The sequence below is a fragment of the Ammospiza nelsoni genome, chromosome 3 (genome assembly GCF_027579445.1).
Source record: "Ammospiza nelsoni isolate bAmmNel1 chromosome 3, bAmmNel1.pri, whole genome shotgun sequence".
In the NCBI taxonomy this organism is placed as follows: Eukaryota; Metazoa; Chordata; class Aves; order Passeriformes; family Passerellidae; genus Ammospiza; species Ammospiza nelsoni.
This window is the reverse complement of record NC_080635.1, coordinates 95,032,851-95,054,908: the sequence shown is the minus strand read 5'-3', so window position 1 is coordinate 95,054,908 and position 22,058 is coordinate 95,032,851. Positions and strand designations below refer to the sequence as shown.

Sequence of the window (22,058 nt, the reverse complement as noted above, 5' to 3'; positions counted from 1 at the left end):
TCCTAATTGTTTCCCATTAACCTCATTGCTAATGAAACAAGGATAGTTTGTGATCTCTCTTTCAGGAAGCCTTTTTTTCTAAGGAGATTTTGAAGACTGAGATTCGTAGATTTACCAGCAGTGTTACAGCTTTTGGGATTCTTTCTAAATACTTGCAAGCTCTGGTGGTGTGACGTAGCACTTGGGGAGCAGTTTGACATCTCCTGCTGGCTTCCAGATCACTCTTTGCCTCTCCATTGCATAAAAACTGAGCACTCTTGGAAGTATTTTAAACATGCTAGGTGCATTCAGGAACAAAAATACCAAATTTAGAAGACTTAAAGGAAAACAACAATTTTCCTCTTTCTAGCCTTTAATCATTATATGCACTAGGTGCTTTAATTTACCTAATTTAGGATTTCAGTCTACAAACAAGTCTTCAGTTCGAGCATTTTTGGAAGATGACTTTTCAGGGGTTAGAAATGTTGGGAACCAGGTACTCTAGACATGAGAATTCCCCAAATTTGCAGTAAAGTTGGAGGGGAAAGGGAGTCAATAGAATCCCAGATTGAAAAAACCTGTTGAAGAAAGGGGTATCTGGTTTTCCCTAGCTATAGATTGCCATAAACTAGCTTTTAGCTTCTAAAGGATGTGTGTTTTGGGGTTTTTTTGTATTTTGGCCTCACGGGAAAGCTTTTCAAAATGCAAAACCATACAAGCTAAAAGTCAAATGTACCTAAGGCCATGACTTGCAATTTCACTTTAGTTGGTGTGGCAACGCTGTACGTTTTACAAAATCCAGCTTTTGGATTTGAATACGACCAGGCCACAGAATATTTTAACATTAAAAGGAATCTTTGAATCTTGCGAAGACCTTTCCCCCGAGCTTGAGGGAGGTGAGAGGCCGGCGGGCCGCAGCGCTCCGCCATGGACTCCCGCTCTGCTCTAACTTCATTCATTTTACCCGAGCCACCTCCTGGTCTCCCGAAAGCTGCTGCCTCCCGGCTGATGGAGGAGGGAGCGGGAGAGCCCGAGATACGGCGGGGCGCAGCGTTGCTGCGGCCATTTTATGGTCCCGGGGCCGGGAGAGCCGGCGGCTCCCGCGGCGGGCGAGCGGCAGAGCGGGCAGGCCAGCGCCGTTCCCGGAGCTCAGCGTTGGCGGCGGCGCGCTCCGAGCCCTCGCCCTCCCGCGCTCTCGGGGGCGCGTGCGGCGGAGTCGCGGCCCGGCCCGCCTGCCCCGACGGGCGCCAACGGGCCCGGCTGCGGCCGCTCGCGGGTATCTAGCGGCGGGCGCGCTGAGGGAGGAGCGGGCGTGCTGCCGCCGCTTCCTCCTGCGCGGGGGCCGGAAGGCAGCGCGGCCCGGCAGCGGGAGAGGGCCGGGCCTCGGCGGTAGTGCCGCCGTTGCGGGTCAGCCACCCAGCCTTCCGCAGTGGGGGCGGGCAGGCCGGGGGAAGGGCCGGGCCCCGCCGCCGCGCTGGGCGATGGAGTGAGGGAACGCTGCGCGGCAGCGGGAAGATGGCCGGTGGCGGCGGCGGCGGCTGCAGAGACAGCTTGTTTCTGGAAGGTGCGTGCAAGGCTGCGAGGAGGGAAATGTGGCCCGCGAGCCGCGTTTCCCTTCTGGCGACCAGCAAAGGGGCACGGCACAAACTGGGGAATGGGGGAGGCGGGCGTGTGAGTTCATATGGGGTGGGGGTTATGGGTCCCCTTTGGGTGCGACGACAATGAGAGGTGGCTTCGTGGTGGGGGAAGGGTGGCTGCCGTGCCTAAGTCTGCTGAAAAGAGACCTGCTTTTCAGGGAGGGCTTAGTGAGGGCGATTTGGTTCGTTTTTCTTTTTTCCTTCTTTCTTTCTTTTACTGTTCCGAGGCGCCGGGAGTGCGGTGTTTCTTTCCTTTGTCGGGGCAGCGGCGAGAGCAGCCCGGGTCGGTGCAGCGGCCGGACTCCGGCGCGGCTCGGCGGGCGCTGGGCTGGGGGCGGCGGGCACGGTTAGCGCCGGGTGAGAGGGAGGGAGGCCGGGGCTGCATTGCCCTGCCCTCAGCCCGCTCCCAGGCCCCGGCATTGCCCGAAAGCTTTGGCCCCACCATAAAATAAGTCTTCGCCTGCTCCTAAAAGGCTCCTGTAAAGGTTTGGGACTGAGTTGAATTTTGTGAGGGGGGTAATGCTTATAATTGTGATACGAAGGGGAGGATGAGCCTTATTACCTGCATTTGAAAGAAACCTTTTGCGTTTGTAAAGCCTTGACTCTTTTTTTTTTCTTTTTTTTTTCTTTGTTTTTCCTTTTTTTTTTTGGTACACGGTTTTGGTGTCTTGAGGGGTTTTTTGTTTATCACTGTAAAGCTTTCAATTATACTGCAAAAAGCCTCCTGAAATGGGGATATTTTTAAACTGTTGAGTCTTTACAGTTTCTTTGATACATTAAAAAATTACTGCTGTAGTCTTGCAGAATTGCTATAAGCACATGTCCTGATGGCATGGACCAGTAGTGTGGTAAATTCTGCCAAATTACCGCAATGATAACAAAGGAAAATTAATGAAATTAAGTATTCCTCATAAGCAGAGTTTTTCAAGTCAGGAATAAGTTCAGCATGGGAGATTTGCAGTACCTGTATTGCACAGAACATAACCTCTTGCAGATTTTCTCTTGCTGCAGGATGTTGGATATTGGCTTTTTATTACAAGATATTCTGGAATAGGTGTACCGTGTGAACAAAGTACTGCTTGTTGTTTTAAATAATTAATCTGGAATTTTGATATTCAGAAACTCTGAATAATAATAACAGCTGTCATGGTACCTCCCTTATGCCTTTAAAGGATTTGGTGGTGAAATGCAGACACCCCATTTTTTTCCTGAAGTCTCCACAGACCGTGGTGAGGTTTGTGCAGACAGCTAAAAGTGTCAAGGTGATGATTAGTCACTGTCTTCTCTGTGCACCTTGAGTAGTTGCTGGCTGGTCAGGTGGCTGAGAGAATATGCATTTCGTATGCAGTATTCACGCTTTTTTCCTTACGAATTCTCATTCCAGCAGCAGGAGCAGTACAATACTGGATAGCATCTCCATTTGAACCTTCAGTGTTCCACGATGGGTGAACTGAGTTATCAGCTGGTTTTGTGTTTTCCCATTGTTTGGGGACATGTTCATTTTAGGACTGATGAGGTGATAGAAACCCTAAGAGTTCAGCCACATGTGAAGAAAATCTAGTGTAGATGGTGGTGACAGAAAATTTATGGGGGTGGCCCAAGTCCAAATGGGACAGTCACACTTGGGCAGATTTAGTAAGAGCTGGTAAAATCTGTACTGATTTGAAGCAAAGGGAAAAGGCTTCAGATGTTATTTGATAGGTACTTATTAGAGATATTTATAGGAAAAATACAGGCCTAGAAAAATCTATAAATACATATATATACATGAGATTTTTGGCAATCTGCAGTCTGGAAAGGTAGCATAGTAGCTCAACCTACCTAGAAGCACCATTACCCTAAGGCTAGGCAAGCAAGAGATTGCCAGATTTGTGGGACAAGTATAGCGGGGACAAAAAAGGGGATTGAAGTGTGCAGAGCAGGAAATATGGCAACTGCTGTTGCTGGATGATGGTTATTAATACATGAGCCTAGAGCTGTATCTATAACTTGTCTGAGTGTATGTTTCAGGGAGTCCTTTGAAGGCTGTGTAAGCAACAACCAAAAATTGTTTACTTAATGTTTTCAGAGGTGTTTTCTCAAAGACTGGCAAAGGGGGGGGGCAGGGCTCCTCCGTCCATCCCTGCACGATGGAAGAAGTCTGGGTGAAATGGATGCCAGCTCTGTCACCGGTTCAGCTCAGTCTAAGGGACACTCTGCTGGTTAAATACATACCTGCATTTGTGTGTGTGCATACAGGTACACAGACATTTCTGGTGCTGTCCTGCTTATGCTGACTGTCAGTCAGACTCAGGATAAATGCACAGTTAAGTGAAATAAATTACTTTTCAGTATCACAGTTGTTCGGAATTTTGGTTTTGATTCCACTTGTCCAGTGAGATACTGCTTTTCTTTCATTTAGTGTAACAGATGTTACTGTGAAGAAATATGTCTGTCATTCTAGTGTAAAAGAGCTTCCTCTTAACATTTTTATTATTCTATTCTCCGGTAAAAACAAAATGGTCTTTCTAGAAGGGTGTTCCTTGAATGATTGATTTGTTGCCTTTCTGGTAATACCATTCTTGAACATGGTGATTCATAGTGATTCATGTTTTTTGTCCAGTTCTTTGTATCTAATGTGTATAATTTTTTATGCTGTGTTATATAGACTGTTTAATGGAAATGTGAAGAAGATCCCTAGGATTGTAATGGACTCTTTTTAAAGCTGCATTTGTTACCATTCTGAAGCAATGATAATAGTTGATCACTTACACGTGGATATATGGGGCCTACATGATTACTTCACTTGAAGTGCCAGGACTGTTAGAAGTGTGGAAAGTACTCTATTTCTGTTATTTAATCTAGATGCAAGTGAAATTAGTAAAACTGTTCTGAATTTGCTTTTTTAAAGTGATGTTTCAAGTTATGGGCTGAACATGCAGAAATTGCACTAACAAAGTATTTCTCTTACATGAGAATTCTTTCCTGATGTGGAGGAGGAGAAGTTTAGTGAACTGTCTGCAACAGTTCCTGTGTTTTTTAATTGATAGTCATGTCTAAAATATAAAGAATGGCAGGCAAACTCATTTGGACTTAAGGTAGGAGGCATGTTAAATATATGGGAATGGAGAGTACTGTTGATCATAACCTTGGAGAAAAATTGCAGAAACTCTTGTTTTCTGACTCCTTCACTGTTACTGAATTGCAAGGAAATTGTAATTTCTCCTTTCCAACATGAAATTTAAGGTTTACCTATGTTTATGCAGTAGGTAATAGGTAAACTTCAAAAGAAGAAGGGAGAAATGTACTGTTCTTTCCTATCATTTATTTCAGTCTCCTGGTGCTTACAGTAGTGAGGCTGAGAACCAGTATTGAATTTTCTTTTTGAGGATCTCCTTTCTAAGGAATGTTGCCAGTCCCTAGCATTGGAGCTGTTGAGATAGTTCACTGCAGTCGTGGCAGGAATTTGCTCAATTTTCATTTCTATTTCTTGGCTACAGGTTTTGTATTAACAGTAAACAAAACTATGTGGTGTACCTGTTAGCAGCAGTAGTGTGAACTTCACAGTTGTCTGCCAGAAGCCTCCAGAAGACTGCTTTATTCTTCTTTCAGTTCACATATAAAGATTTGTCTTCACCAAAGCAAGAGTTGTAGACTTATGTATTTTCTTAAAGGTAGCTGAGATTCTGGGGTGGTACAGAAACATGCAGCTTTTGTGTATTAGAGTTACAGACTTACCTTTTGAAGTGGTGGTAAGCCCCTCCTCTCTTTTTTTGTTTCTGTTTTTAATCATACTGAGAAATCTCTGGCTGGATTAATGCAAATTAGGAGGGTAAAGTGGAATTTATATTCAGGTAGAACATTTGAAACATTTCTACCTGCAAGACTCTTCTCTTTATTTTTCTCTTAACAGTGAAATTTAATTATTAATTGTTGCAATTGTCTCTAATAAGTCTGTGGTGCTGTGTTTGTGATCTAATGGAGATTGTGATTAACTTGAAAATGTGGGGAAGAGTTGTTTCAGGTATCATTGATCTTCTGTGTCTATATGAACTCCTGCTTTGTCCTGTTGAATTCTTTGGTTTGCATCTGTCCCATCAATGTCCAGACAGCTTGTTTCTTCTGTTTGTCTTGAGAGTGTTTTTTAAACAACAAAGTGTGAAGTTTGTGACTTCCATAGCTCCTCTATATATCCTGGTCCTTTGACACATTCAGATTTTTTTCCAGCACTGCACATACATCTTCTTAGACTTGAACAATGTTCAACTGTCCTGTCCAGTGGTTTTCAGAATAGGAAACCTTCTGACTTGAGTAACAGGTTGTTCTCTGTGAATGAAACTCATTGAGAGCTATTCCTCAACAAAATCAAATGGAAAGCATTTCTTACTGTCTTATTCTTTTCTACATGCCAGACTAATTTGGGTGATAGGTGGCATGAAATATTTGGAAAGATGAGTGCTTCTTAAAGTAAGCAGAAAGATACTAAAAATAAACGTAATTTATCTATTACTGCTCTATAGCATATGTTGCAATATGCTTGGGAGCACCTTCTAAGGTAAAAACCTGTGTCCCAGTCCTCTTCCACATCATCACCTCCTTAATTTTGAGACAGAATTCTAGGAGCCCAGGCTTGTCCTGAGCTTTCTGAAGTAAAGTATCTGTGCACAATTTTCTGGTTTTCATTGTGGAGACATTTAGTATTTGGCAATTTTTCCTAAGTAACTCCTGCTCTATAAGTTTTCTCAAAGTGGGACATAGAAACTTCTGGTGTAACTCTCTTGTTTGGGATACCTCATCCACTATTTCCGGCTCTTGGATTTGGTAGTAAAGCACTACTCTTTCCTCAGAAAAAAGTTAAGAATTTCTGGTGAGTTTTAGTGGCAAAAAAAAAAAAAAAAAGAGAATGTTGCTAAAAGAGATCTTTACACTCTTCTTTATGTAACTGTAAATAAAGAGGTAATAGTAATAACAAAAGTAGTAACATTAATACATGGTGGGATAGCAAACATCAACAGTTTGTACAGATATGAGCCTGTTTAGATATTTCAGTCTTTCCCTTCTTGTTTTATGTACAAGGATAAAACAAAATAGATTATTTATTTTAATGGTTTCAGCAGCAACTTTGGCTTTTATTACTGTTGTTTCTGGAAGAATGCGCATGGGTTTTGGTGCAGTATCAGACTTCACCTAGTCTATAGTTTTATCTTTGTCTCATAATTGAGGCGTACCAAGGTGTTTTGTGTTGTAGCACATCCTATAATATGAGAATAGCCACTGAACTTGCCACTTTTAAATATTGCTTTGTAAGAATATGAAGGTTTTTTGAGTCATCTCATAATTTTGCCTTCTTCCTTCCCAGTAACAGGATCACCTATTCCCAACCCCCTGCCATAGGAAGGGACACCTTCCACTAGACCAAATTGCTGGAGGCCCCATCTAACCTGGCCCTGAACACTTCAGAGTTGGTGCATTCACAACCCCCTCAGCAACCTCTGCAAGTGCCTTACCGCCCTCAGTGTCCTTGGCTACTGCTTTCTTACAAGTAACAAACACGGTAGCATGACTTTTATTTTTCCAAAACTTAAACCCCTCCTATTTACAGACGTGTAAAGGTAATTTTTTTACCAATTTACCTTACAGGTAAAAATACAGAAGTTCTGTGAAATTTGCTCACTCTATTAAGCAGGGAAGTCAAAATTAGTGTGCCTGAAGTGCAGGTTTCAGTGTTGCCTGAGCATGGTTCAGTTTGCTGCTCACTGGTGTTTGTTCCTTCAGTGGCTGAGCAGTCAGGGGCACAGGACAGCAAATACCTTCAGCTGTGTGTGTTGCAAAAAAAGGCGTGGAAGAGTGTGCAGGATAGCTTAAGGTGCTGCAGGAGGCTGAGAAACCAAACAGAAATGGAGCTGTTGTGGTGGAGGATATTGTAGAGATACCAGGAACAAATCTGGGTTTGGGGAAAAAGGACAAATATCATTTTCTTATCTTGGCAGTTCTAAAAGGCAGTTACATTGGGAGTGAGGGGAGGATGTGTTAAGTTCCTTTCTTTTGGCCCATGTTTTGGCACTCACTTGGTTTCAGTTTTTTGAGGTAGTGATAGTTTTACATAGATTGAAATCTGTCTAATGCTCTGTACTTACTTGCTATGAAGAAAATTAAAACATTCGTAGAATATTGTCTTTGTTATTATATAGAATTAAATTTGTTGGCAGCTTTATCTTACACATTTAATTTTTAAAAGGATGTATTCCTAACTTTTGTTTCTGTGTTTAGCAGCCTAGGATGCTTAATGCCTAATATTTTCAGGTTAAGATGACCTTTTCAGGTTAAGATGACCTTAAGTCAGAATTGGTGTTTGAATGTCACGTTAGTGGGTGTGACTCCAGTTTGGAAGCAGAGCTGCATGTACTCTCCACCACCCTGGAAACTTAACCGCTTTCTTGCCAGAGAGATGGAACTTGCTCTGTTGTGTCTTGCCAGGTTGGCACTTTGCCAAACTTGTATTGGATTTGCTCATTGAAGGGTAACTGGTAGGTGCAGGACAATGGCTTGGATGGGAGAGAGCGTACAGCCTCTCTTCTCATGTGAGAATGATAGCACGTTTCCTGTTCCACCTCTGCCTGGTGATCTCTTAAGTCAGGCTAAGGTGTATGACATAGCTTCAACTTTGTAATTTTAGGTATTTTAGTGTAAGAGCAGCTTTATTCTGCCCAAGGACACACAACTATTTTAAATAGCAGGTTATCTTCTGTGAAGAACAGGGTTATGGTGAAGGTTGGAGACTGGAGGGAATAAATTAACAGGCTGTGGTTATTTCTTCTCAGGTTGGTCAGCAGGCCTTTAAAAAGTTTTTGTTAACAGGCAAGGGATATAAGTGCTGCATGAGGCAAGGAAACATTTCTGCATGTGTGTCCCAGTAATTCCTATGAAAGAATAATTTGGAGTGAAAGACTTTGGGGTATCTTTCTCTGAGTTCATCTTGAGTGATTATAGATAAAGAGCAGTGATGATTCAAAACTCTGCGTTAAGCCCTCCTGGCTTTTTGTTTGTTTGTTTTCAGACCATATGAGCTGGAGCAAAGTCTCCCTGCTCATGTCTCTGTGAGATTTCGTTTGTTTGTTTATTTTTATTAGAAGACTTGCCACAACAACGTTTTAGGAATGAAAAATACCAACAATACTCTGCTGGTGTGGTTAAACATATTACTCTATGACATGATTAATAATATGTAATCTTAGAAATTTATGTCTGTAAGAAACAGCTGCAAAATATTTATTTTATGAGTATGTTTTTATTCAGTGTCATACAGTTGTTTCATTTGTACTAAAATTCATTCTACAGATGTATTTTTATTAATGTCATAGGATATAATGTTATATTTGTTTGACATGTACAATTTTTATGGCTCATTTAGCAAAATATGAGTATCCTGCTGATGACAGAATTTAATACGACAGTCTAACAGAAAGATTATTCAAGAGCCCATTAGATGAGAATTTGAACTATGCTGTAGATGTTAGGTTTCATATTTACAATTGCCTTGGTAATTTCTGAGGCTCACTTGTAGAAATGTTTAATAGAGTGTGTTGTAATTTTATTTTTACCAAGGCTTACTGCTTAAGAAACAATTTAAGGATCCTTTGCAATTGGGAGTAAACTTTCAAAAGTGAACTTTGGGACCGTGCTGGCCCCGTGGTCACTGTGATTGCATATACCTGGCCCTGGGACAGTAAAACTTCAATGGAGATTTTGTAGCTCTGCCATAAGGCAGGTCTGTTGTAGCTGAATCTTTACTTGATAAATACCACAAAAACTATCTGTCACTGATAAAGTAAAAAGTTTTTTGTCATGTAGCAAAGCCTATATTAGATGAAAAAGGCACTGCTCATTAGCAGTAAGAAAGGCTCTGTGATAGAAACAGCTTAGAGATCAATGTAAGCAGGAGTTTCTTTGGGTAGAAGTGGCTGAAACTCTGGCTGCAGGATGGTCACATCTGTGTTTTGCTTTGGCTGTCTTTGGAGTGCTGTTTCTTGAAAAGTAGTTTTGTAACTAGGTTCAATTAGCGAGCTGGCCTGTGTTATTTTATTAAAAATGAGTTGATAGCCCATCTTTATTTTTGTTGCTTTAATGAACAGTTACTGAGAAAACATTTGCTTTTCATGGGATGTTAAAGTGATTTTTCTCGCTTTTTAAAAAATAAAGACTGCTTAGTGGATCTTAGTGTACTGTGACATAGTCATTAGTTGTCAGTGCTCCTTAAACTCAATTGCTGTTAGGTCTGGAAAAGTTTGGTGCTTCCATTACAAAGATTTCTGTGATCTTAATGCAGTACTCCAGTTGCATTATGTCACACCTTGCTGCATTGATGGTTGCTAATTGCAAAGGGAGTTAAAGTAAATAGTGTATCTAGTCTGATCAGAAGGCTGTTGCCTATATTTGAGTTGCATTTCTCTGATTTTTTATTTAAGAGACATAATGTCCATAGATCTAAACTGTGTGTGGATTTGCAGAGTCACAGAAGGGGCTGTGTGTGGGGCCTTTCTGTGTGGGCCCGCAAGGAACCGTGCCTGCAGCCGGCAGCACAGGCAGCCCCACTGCGGGGCGCTGCTCGGAGGGACAGACGGACAGAGCTGCTGCTCTGCTCTGAGGGACAGACAGAGCTGCTGCCCCTCCCGGAGACAGCGAGCTCCGGCTGTGCTGCACTCAACGCTAGCACTTGGCTCATGGCAGCTTGGCTGGAGAAAACTAATCTTTGGGGTGGAGAGGAGTGTTGGTGGAGCCAGTCTATTCCTTTTCAGCCATATTAGAAATCCACCTCAGCTGACTGCTGCCTTGTGTGGGTATGAAAGCTTGCCAGTGTCTCTAAGAATTGGAGAAAACTCCAGGTATTTAGCCTTTAGCAAATGCAAATATTTTTCTTGCCACATAGTTTAACTAACTCTTTCATCATCCTTTCCCTACTCAGTTATTTTCTGAAATGTCCTTTTTTCATGTGACCAAATTTTTGAGGTTGAGATTGTTGAGCATTTTCTTTGTATGCTTTCTTTGCTGTCTGTTTCATGTGAATTTTGAACAATTGTCAACATCAAAGAGGTGTCTTGCTCTTTTTTTCTACTTCAATTACATTTAGAGTTTCTTGTTATGGAATAAACATTTCTTGTGGAAGTGTTCAAGGCCAGGCTGGATGGGGCTCTGAGTGGACTGGTCTAGTTGAATGTCTCCCCCCTGCTCATGGCAGCAGGGCTGGCAGTAGATGATTTTTAAGGTCCCTTCCAACCATTACCATTCTGTGATTCTTCTGTCCTGTGTGTGCAAGTTAAGTTCTTGCAGAGATTGTGGAGCCTTTCTGCACTTTCAATTTCTGTATGTTTTTATAAAGGGGGTAGTATCTATCTGACATCATGTGTGAAACTTTACAGGATAAACCCAGAAGAATTAAATAGTACAAATTCTTTTTTTCTTCTTCCTCTTCGGTATGTAAGATACAGTGCTTTATTTCAACCTCATGTTCCAATTTCTGCAGCAAACATGGAAACCTTCTCAAAGTGTCAGTTGCCTAATTTCCAGGTAGTTTGGATTATTAATCTTACTCTGTCTGTAACTGCCTTTCAACACTTTCTCAAAATAGATTGCCATTTGTTTAGTGCTGCTGTATTCTCAGTTGCACAAGCTTAGGTTTTATGTGAAGATGGATCCCATGGTGCATAACAAAGTGTGCAAATCACGTGCATAATATACTGTAAGGTTTCATGCTCTGTTTTGCTCATCTTCTAAGACTATTCCAGTGTTCAGAATTTGAGATCATCTGTGATTAATGTAATATACTGATTTGCTGCAGGAAGTGTATTCTGGAATTCTTGTTCAACTGTCATCTTCCTCAAAATGGCTTGTTAGCTTGATAGATTTTTTCATATTTTGAGAGTGAATTGGCAGTTCAGAAATGGTTCTTAGGCTAACCTCACCTTTTATCCTCTATTTTTATCTATAAAATAGGAATATATCTCTCTTTGACTTAACTTTCCTTAAAAACAGCAAAACTTTCTTCCTAATTTCTGAATTTTTGGTATATCTCCAAGTCTAGCAGTAGAGGTTTTAGGTAAGTAAAGAATTCATAATACTAGAGATGAAAACAATACTTTATTGTTTGTTTCTCCTTTCTTCCCTGTTTATTGTTGGCTCCTGCTTTTGATATTACTCAAATTATTTTACTTGTGTGGGAAGTTTGAGTGGGAATCAGACTTACTCAGAGAGGGAAAAGGAGGAAAGTGACTGTCATACTCCTTTTGGAAGTTTTTGTGATGGGGTGCAGTTGCTTCAGGGGATGCTTTGTGCCTGTGAACAGTCACTGGTTTTACTGGGGGCTGGCTGGGTTCAGGTGGGTTGGAACATCCTGTTCAAGCCAGACCCAGTCAGAGCAGGTTGCTCAGGGGTTTGTGCGGTCTCTGTTGCCTCTCAGGTCAGTGTGGGCCACTCTTGAGCACACTCGTGGTAAAGAATAAGTTCTGTCTTTTGCAGACTAGCCTGTAGTTCACCAGCTCATCCAAGTTGCCCTTCTTGAAGGGCAGTGATGTTTTTCCAGTCTTTGGGTACAAGTGGCTGAAGTGTTCCTTAATCACATCTTCCTTGACTTCCTTGAATGGGTGATACTGCATTCCCACAGATTCTGCTGATAGAGGTCAGGAACTGTGAAGTCAGAGGATAGAACTTAGCAGTGAAATCTGGGATAACAAAAAAATGGATCATATTCTTAATATTTTTTCATGTCTTTTGTCATTAGGTTTCTGCCTCATTGAGCACAAAATGCCCACACATTTCTGTAGCATTCCTTTTGTTGCTGGTGTAGACAAAGAAGGCCTCTTGAAGTAGTTCTGTATTGTTTTCTGATGCTGTTGTAAGGGCACCATCCTTGGGTGGGGTAGATACCTCTTGAGAGAATCAGTAGAAAAGGTGAAGTAGCATTAGTTGTCCATTGTGTGGTTAGCACTGCTGTCTACCCAGATAAACTTTCAAAGGCATCACAAAGAAAATGTTTAACATACTTCAGAGCTCTATCCTTTCATCCTCCTCTGTTACTCCTTGTTAATACTTAAAAAATGTTAAACAGTTCAGCAAATTATCAAACTTAGGCAGTTCTGTGTCCTTCAGTCCTGTCATCAGTGCAGTAACCTGCAAAGTAAGCAGCCCAATGTGCTTACAAGCCCAGAAAAAACCCCAGTCATTTACCACAATATGCAGATGATTTCCATCTTTAAAGTACAGAACTTTCAAAAATGCTTTTGCTTTTCAGGGTCATGAACACTTTTGTCCAGGAATGAATGCTCTGTGTTTATCATTTGTTTTCTGTGGACATCAAGTTCTTGGAAGGGTGTGGGTGTTTTTGTTAGCCAGCTAAGAGATTGAATTCCCTTCACGTGCAAAGGAATGTCTGTGCTTGATATCCATTACACTGGTATCATAGAACTTCATTATTCAACTCCCTGCTCCATGTAATAGCTCAGCTACTGTGAGTACTGTGAGGTTATGATTACTGCCTGGTACTGGAGGTGCTTTTGACTGGTTTGGTTTTTTTTTTTTTCTGCCTCTGTAGCTAATTTAGGGAGTGGAAAGTTAAAGCATCTTTTGAGCACTAGATATTTAAATCTCTACCTATAAATGTAGATTAGGCTACAATTCCATGGAAGTTTCCTTGGTATCCACAGTACTTAGGATAGTTTCAGTTCCTGGATGGACCTCACCTCTGCTGTGCTGTCACGGCTGCACTGTGTTAGTGTGGTTGAACAGGAAGAGGGACCTGATATGGTTGGAAAATAACTTTTCCCCTCCCCTGCTGCTCAAGGGGTTCTTGCCTGAATTATTTTCCTTCCCCAGCTTTTCTGTCAGTGCTGACATATGCAGGGTGCAGGACAGGAGCGAGAATTGGCGACTCTTGGGAAGAGTGAGGGGCCCGTAAAACTCTTCATGTGGTGCTGCTGAATTCAGACTGAAAATGCAGCCTGACTGTGGTTACACAGTTGATATAGTAGAGCTGATGGTATCAAAGCTGGAAGATAAAAAGCTGTTTTGCATAGAAGCCTGTCTGGAAGAATAATGAAGCAATGGGGAAAGTAAACCAAAAAATATTTCTGTGTTAGAGTTTTATGAGTACTTGTATCCTCTTAACAATATATCTGATGACTCTAAATGAGCAACAGATTAGAAAGCTTAGAAGCATTCTTTTTCATTTATTTAAATATGAGTCTGGATGAAGGCAATGATTCTGAGTACATTTAAATTAATTTACATTTTCTGTGCAAGCACTGCAGTATCTGATAAGTTGGTTGCAGTTGTGATGGTGTAAGCATTTGTAAAACGAGGCTTGCAGTGTTTCTTTACCAGCAACTGGGGGAAAGAATGTAAACTTCAGGTCTTTCTGAAAAAGCATCTGGGTCCTGAACCTAACCTTTGTTTGATCTAGATTGTGTGTTTAGAATGGTTCTTGTACACACAGAAATAGAGATTTCAGCAGATGAAAGACTTTACAAAAGTTTCTGTGTGTGCAGTAGAGACCTTGAAGTCTCTGCTATTTTGTTCTGGGGGTTGGTAGGGAGTTGTTCTGGCAAACCAGTGATATATATGAAAAGGTTACTTTCCTAGAAAAGTTGATCCTTGTGTGGACAGTAAATGCATCTGACTCCTTTGGTGAGTTGATCTGAGAGAATCATGCAACTGTTCGGTGTGAAAGTGATCTTAAAAAACATCTAGTTCCAATGCCCTTTCAAATGTGGACAGGGATGCCATTCACTGGATCAGGTTGCTCAGGGCCCCATCCAGCCTGGCCTTGAACACTTCCAGGGGTGGGCATCCACAGCCTCTCTGGGCAACCTGTTCCAGTGTCTCACCACCCTCCCAGCAAAATGTTTCTTCGTAATACATTTAATCCAAACCCGCCCTCTTTCAGTTTAAAACCACTCCCCCTTGTCCCATCACTGTCTGTCCATGTAAAAATCCCTCTCCCTTCTTTTTATAAGACACTGAAGGTACTGCAAGACTGCAGTAAGGTCTCTTTGAAGTCTTCTCCATGCTGAACAATCACAGCTCTCTCAGCCTGTCTTTGTTGGAGAGGTGCTCTCACCCTCTCATCATCTTTGTGGTCCTTCTCTGGAGCCACTCCCAGCAGATCCACGTCTTTCTTGCATTGAGGACCTCAGAGCAGCATGCAGTACTCCAGGCGGGGTCTCACGAGGGCAGAGTCACCTCCCTCAGCTTGCTGGCCACTCAGCTTTCTATGCAGCCCAGGGTACAATTGGATTTCTGGGCTGTCACTGAGCACTGTTGGCTCATATCCGGCTTTTCATCCATGAGAATACCCAAGTGTTCCCCAAAGGGCTTCTCTCAGTGATTCTTCTCCCAGTCTGTACTCATGTCTGGGATTTCCCCAACTCAGCTGCAGTACCTTGCTCTTGGGCTTGTTGAATTTCAAGGGAAAGCCCACTTCTCAAGTTTATCCAGTCCCCATGGCATCAGGTCGTTGTGTCCTGGTGTCAGCTGCGCCACTCGGCTTAGTGTCATCTACCAGCTTGCTGAGGCTTCTCTTGATCTCACCATGTCATTGATGAAGACATGGAAGAGCACCAGTCCCAAGAGTCAGGAGACCTGAGGGATGCCACTTGTCACCAGCTGCCACCTGGACATTGGCTGCATCCATCCAGCCAGTTCCTTGCACACTAAATAGTCTATCCATGTCTTTCCAGTTTGGAGATAAGGACATCATGTGGAACCATGTTGGAGAAGTGTAGGTAGATGGCATCTGTCAGTCTTTTCTTGTCAACCATTGTTGTCATTCATTCCTTCATAGAAGGCCACCAGATTGCCCAGGCATGATTTGCCCTTAGTTAAGCTATGGGCACTGCCTTGGGTCACCTTCTTGTCTCGTATGTGCCTTAGCCTGTCTTCTAGAAGGATCTGCTTCATGGTTTTCCCAGGCACAGAGGTGAGGCCCTCTGACCCCTGCAGCTCCCCACTGCTACCAAAATCTTGCTGTACAAACCCAATCCAGCATCACATGCAAAACAATAAAGCAATAGGGATGTTTTTCTAGTGAGTTGTAGTGTAGATTGGTGCGGAATGATTTGCCTTAGAGGCACAAGGTACAAGACATGAGAAAAACACATCTTCCAAGGTGATGTCTTTTGCTGGACACTAACACTTTACTAAATACTGTGTATGTCACTTCTCATTTAGTGCTTTAGGCAGAATTTTAACTGGATTTTTTGCAACTGCAAAATTTTGCTCTTATTTCATGGATATTCACTATGAAGTTTTTCCTTCCATTTAGGAATTGCTTGAATTGTTGTATGACAGTAACTCCTGGTGAAGGAGTTTACAAAACAGTGTCCACACACAGTAATTTAAAGGTGTTGATCTGCTTCCTGACATTTTCCTGCAGGCATATTTTGCTTTCTAATCCAAAATTTGATAATTGTGTTTTACACAAGGAGACTGTATAGCTTCAGGGTGTGGTTAGTAATGACCTAATAATGTTTCATTAGGAATAAATGTCCTAATGAAACACGCTATTTTTTTCAGGAATTTTTTAATTGGCTTGTTAGAAATTGCATGTAACTGTTGTTTAAAAAAGCAGTGAAATGTGTCAGCTACACCTGTGTAACTTCTCTAGTTAAATTCCATGTACTTCCTTGGGCTCAAGGTATCTTCTGATCCCTCCCTTGGTGTAACAGCACCAAAGGGAGTCAGTAGTGGGAGAAAAAATGAGAGTGAAATCTACCTCCAGCATGCTGCCTGTCGTAGGCAGAGGTACAGGGTTTACCTTCTCTTGACATAATACCTTAGGGTTAGCTCTGTTTTTTTGAATATTTTCACCTAAGACTGTGCCTTGTTGATTAAAAAGACATTGAATAGTGCACATAGTGAAAATTGCATCATTGAGGTTCCAAATTTAAGTCTTAGTACAAAATAGTCAGCAGCTTGATTACTTGTTATCCCCTTAAAAAAATTAAAAATCCTGTATGGAATCAGATATCAAGTGGCTGTTCAGCTCAGGTGACTCAGGTGAACACTCTGGCTAACATGATGGTATACTTCTAGATTTACATTTTTGTTAGCACCAAGAGTGCTAGAGAGAGTGAAAATTGATCCAGGGTTGAATGAGCAGAACAGGGATACTGAGACATTTTCCATGGATAGCTGCACTGATCAGTAGCAGTGAATGAACTGTCCAATACAAAAATGCATAATTAAAAGAAGAGTTACAGAAAATGCTAAGAAACCTTTTGAAAAAGAAAGAAAATACGCAGCTGGAGTTGTAAAATATTTGCAGCTCGCTTGGGAGTTATTTAAAGGTATAGGAAGCTTACAGCATGCATGCTACTTGTTTAAGTAGATTTCAAAAGGCTCCCCAAATGCTAAAATGCCTGGCTGAACAGCTGAGTAAGATACAGTATCTGAAATAAAACTTCATAGTTCTTGAATCAGATCTTTTATCTGAGTAATGAAAATAGAAGTTAATAAAAAAATCTGCTGGATTTAACCTGTAATTATAATGAAGCAGGGAAAAAATTGATTAGTAACTTCCAACAGACATAAAACTATTGTTAAGTATTTCTTCAAACTCAGCAGGAAAGTTTCAGGAGTGTCTGGAGGATCAGTAGACAACCCAATTGAAAAAGGTGGCTTTGGAGTATATAAGGTCATAGCTGAATAATGGAATTGCTTGCACTCACTTTGGCAATGCTTAGAGAGCTCTTCATGCCAGAATGTTTCTTAATAAGGAATGTGACAGAGTGTACAACTCAAAATGAAGCATCAGTGGAAGAAATTGCAGTACATTGAGCAAACTGTGAACAAGGCAGCATGATCAAATGGCATTCATCCAAGTGTTGTAAGAGGAACTGGGGGATAAAGGAGCTAATGACTGCAGTGTGTTGCTTGTGGTTAGCATCATATTTCTGCTACAGGTAAGGAGGGTAGCTAGCTTGATATCAGCATTTTAAAAAGGCAGTGGCAGTATTTGAGGAACTTTACATCAGTGAGCTTTATAATTTCATGGAAATTATAATAGAGACCAGAATTGATTTCATCGTTCCCTCAGTAAAGTCAAAGGCTTTGGGAGAGGCTGAATAGCCTCTGATTAAAATGGAAAAAATTATAAGAAACAATTGGGAAGAGTTAGAAAAAGAGGGCAAAAAAGGTTTATGTTGTTAATAGGAGTAACCAGTTGAATTGCACAAGGATCTCTTACATTGGTGGACAGTTATAAGGAAAAGGGCATGATAACCAGGTGACCAAGTTAGTAGATGGTTAAACTATACTTGGGTTAGTATAATGTCTAGCTATTTTTAAAAAGTTGTAAATGCTCAGCTTTTGAGTCATGTGGGTTGAAATTTACATTAAATTCTGTGTAGGTAAATGTCAAGCCTGAGCCACTGAGAAGTAAAAAAGGGACATTTTTGTAGGTAACAATTGGCTCTGAAGTGCTTCTTAACCAATCATGAGTGAAAGGTGGAATTATCTGGTACCTAAAGATCAATGCAGTTCTCCTAAGCAGTGAAAACAGCAAATCCACTGTAAAGATTTTCTAGGAAAGGAACAAATAACAAAACATTCTGCATCTGCAGAAATTTGTGAGAAGTATGCATTTTGAGTATTCCTCACAGTGTGTGTATCCTCATCTCAACAGGGTACAGTAGACTAGAAGAGGTTCAAAGGGAATCATCAAGAGGGATTTAAAGGCTTGAAACAGCTTTCATGTGAGGAAAAATTAAGCTGACTAATTTTTTTTCTTGTTCTGCCTGGGAAAGGAAGACCATGGAAGAGCACAGCAGTCATCTGCAATCATGAGGGAATAGGAAAGGGTTACTTATTACTGTCTTGCTGAGTGCATGGGCTGGAGAAGTAGAGTGCTAAGACTAAAAGGTGCCAGATTGAAATCATAGTCAACAAAAGGAGATACCCGTGTAGTTAAGCTGAGATACTTTCTGCTGCAAGATGTTGTTGACTCTATATAGTAGTCTTGATTAAAAAGCAAGCAGGGAGAAGAAAAGGGTAGGAGAAGCTGTGAACCACAATGTTAATATGTAAAAATATGTATTTAACTTATTCACCTATGGCTCAGGACCTGCAGTAGGTGCAAGTAGTTGGAAGCAGAAGTTGAATATGCAATAAGTATTTCTGTGTGCATTGTTTATAGTTTATACTTCATCCTAGACATATGTTGTTGGTTGTGATTTTCTTACTCTTTCCTATCAGAGTATATCAGTTTCATTCATTATTTCTAAATGCATTTTCAAGAAATGTAGTAAGAAAAAACACACTTAAACCATAATCAAAGCAGCTGTATAGTTTTTCTCAGACAGAATTCGTGTGACAGCTCTTAATTGCAGTACTTAGGCCCAGGGGGAACAGTGCCGTGCTGTAACGGGTGCTGTCTCCTGCTCTGGAGCACCTTCACTTAAGAATGCCCCATGCCATGATATTAAATTAAAATCTCCCTAAGGGTGGATATTGTCGTAGAGAAATCTGAAATTTTATGTAGTATGACAGAAAGTTTTTACTTAGTTGATGCTAACACTGAAATTTTAATTTGCATTGTATGTTAATTCAGGTCAGATGTGGAATTAAAAATCCAGCATATTAGGTTGGAATTGTTCTTCAGACAGTTCAGAATTGTTGCTTTTATATGGAAAAATTCAGAATACATTTGGTTATTAGTCATGTAAATAATCCCTTTTTAGGACCCTTTCTGTGTGTGGCATACAGTTCATATCAGAGAAACTACACTTAAATTTATGAGTATCAGTAAAACAGTTGAAAAGAGTTACTACATGACCTCAGGTCATAATTTTTAATAGCTTGCTAACTTACTGCTAATAAGACGTTGACAGATACTTTTATTTATTTAGGGAAATAATAGTCACCACTGTATTGATGGACTTACTGGTGAAATGATTATTAAACACTGTTGTCAATAAAATAAATACTGGGGGAAAATATGTGCATCTGGTTTACTCCTCTAGTTTGTGTTGATTAATAACTCAGCTTGAAATCAAGACTTACCTTAACTTGTTCTCATTTCAGCTTTGGATAGATCACAGTCCAAGAGAGATGGAGGTTTTAAAAGTAATTGGAGCTTTGATCATGCAGAAGAAAGTGAAGGAGATGCAGAGAAAGAGTAAGGATGCTTTTATCTAGGCTATTGAAAGTATAAATGTGTATTTATAATTGAATACTTACTTTCTGTAATTTATGAATAAGAAACAATATATAATATTTTAAACTTTCAGTGATTAAGAAAAATATTTCAAATAAGTTATTATTTTAAATAGTATTGCCAAATAGGAGTTCATTCTAATGTAAGCTTTATTGGGAAAATGGGGCTTACAACACAGGACACAGTAGATTTCACCAGAGTTGCAGTTGTCTTTGGAGCTTCTGTGTAAGTCTAAGGAGCACAGGCAATATGTGAACATGCACAGTAATGAAGTTGATAGGGAGGGTGTCCAAGCAGCTTTAGCTTTTCCTTCCTTTAATGATGATGCTACTCAGAACTTGACAGTTATGGTTCAAGTACTGCAGTGGCTTTAGGCCTTCATCAAGTTAAACTGAGCTTAAAGATCTAGGTTTTTCTGTTTATTTCACTGAATGGAGTTAAGGCTGTTTTTTTTTTCCTTATAACTTAATCCTTTACTTGGTTTGTTTGGATTTTGGCTAAAACTTTAATCCTGTGTGTATACTTTGAATGCATACTTTGTCCTTGTGACATTTTATTTTTACTAATATGTTTTCTCAATATGAATATATATATTTCCAAAATGACTAATGAATTGTTAAAAGAACAAGTGTCATGCACAAAGAATTCATGTAGATTTATTTGTTATTCTTAGATATTTGGAGAGTAGAATCTGCAAATTTAAAAGATATGCTGTGTTCTCTAGTAAGAAGTCGCTGAATCCTGTGATTAAGTACAAAAATAATTCATACATGAATTTGTATCATCTAATATTCTGCCAAACAGTATGGATTGGAAGGGAGGTAGGAAAATAGACATAACCACAGAGACTGCAGCAGCAGGCTATGCTGTAATCTTAATAAAACATTAAGAAATGTGAAGTTTTAGTAATTAAAAAATGAATGCAGGAGTTCATTAAAGTGTGAGGTAAGCATTAAGAGCTCTTGTCAAAACAGAACTATATTCGAAGTTAAAAGCACTTTTTAAAGGGTTCACAAACTAGGGGCATTTTAGTTTTATAGAATTAAGGTCGTGTTGTTCCCTAGCAACTTTACGTCCATTTGTAGTACACACAAATATGTTCTAAGGGCAGTACATACCATACAGTTACTATTTCCATTTTACTTGCCTTCAGAAATATGTCACATTTGAAAACATAGCAGCTTTTTTTTCTACTAGTAATTTACTGCTGTTTTCCATCAGTCTCCAGCTGATGTTAGAGTAATGTTAGCATCATTACTCTATACATTTTTCATTCTATGTTAAGAACATAGAATGAAAAATGTATAGAGTAATGATGCTAAAAATAAAAGTTAGAAAAATTATTATGAAACATAATCTTTATGTAATTGTATCTGATTTTAAGATTGCATGTCTGGGTGATTTTTCATTTCTTTCAAATATTCTCTATAATAAGCAGTTTTTCCATAGCTAGAATTGAATTTTTATTGCCTACTTAGATAATTTTTTATTTGTTTTTATATCTGTGAATTATGCAGAATCTTACTCTGAAGTATAAATAGAAGAGTAGTTGAAAATTGATTTAAACTGGAGGTCTCATCTTCTTTACTTCCTCTGATACCATTTGAGGCAATTTCTTATTCCCTCCAAACTGCCACATGTTTTAAGCTGCCCACTATTTACTTTTGGTAACACCTGGGTTTGTTTATCTTAAAGACATAGTGAGCTTTTAGCATTTTGAAATAATTTATATTTTTTGCTTTTTTGATGCATTTTTATTTCATACGGCAAAACATTGACAGAAGGGAATCTTCAGAAAACAAGTAACAGTAAATTTTCCTTCCTTTTTTTATTTCTAAATTTCCTTTACCCTTAGTAGAAGATTTCAAAGATTAGCAGCTTTAATTCATGTAATTGTTCCAGAATAAAGCTTTGTGTCCCTCCCAGTATTTTGAGCATATTGTGCAGTAGGTAGGTATTTGCTGTAGTGTGCTCGTACCAACTACAGTGTTTGACTCTTACATGGTTTCTTTGTGGAGAGAGCTGTGAGTCTGAAGCAAGCAGCTGGATGCATCTCCTGCTTCTTGTGGAGGCACTGGGGTTGTGGTACCTGACTTTATCAGAGTTTTTTCCTCTTAATGGCAGACACACAATAGGTTTGTTTTGAACTGGCCTGAGAATAACATCTCAGCACTTAAAGGAGTGGCTGTATTCTTGTATTACTGCATGAGACCTGTGCTAATGATGTTGGTCAGCACTGGATGCCTGCTTGTATGATCTTT

The 22,058-nt window shown here is 40.2% G+C and overlaps 1 protein-coding gene across 3 annotated transcripts in view; it reads left to right on the top strand.

Moving 5' to 3' along the window:
* Positions 1 to 1,360: 1,360 nt before the first annotated feature.
* The window catches only part of SENP6 (SUMO specific peptidase 6), a 71,392-nt gene continuing 50,694 nt past the window's right edge, over positions 1,361 to 22,058 (top strand). For 2 of the 3 annotated variants that reach the window (XM_059467883.1, XM_059467882.1), the window contains exons 1-2: positions 1,370 to 1,543; positions 19,665 to 19,758. In XM_059467883.1, coding sequence (XP_059323866.1) covers positions 1,495 to 1,543; positions 19,665 to 19,758 — 143 coding nt within the window. In that variant the 5' untranslated portion in view covers positions 1,370 to 1,494. Of the gene's footprint in view, positions 1,544 to 19,664; positions 19,759 to 22,058 lie in introns of all 3 variants that reach the window. The other variant, XM_059467884.1, reaches the window with a different exon arrangement.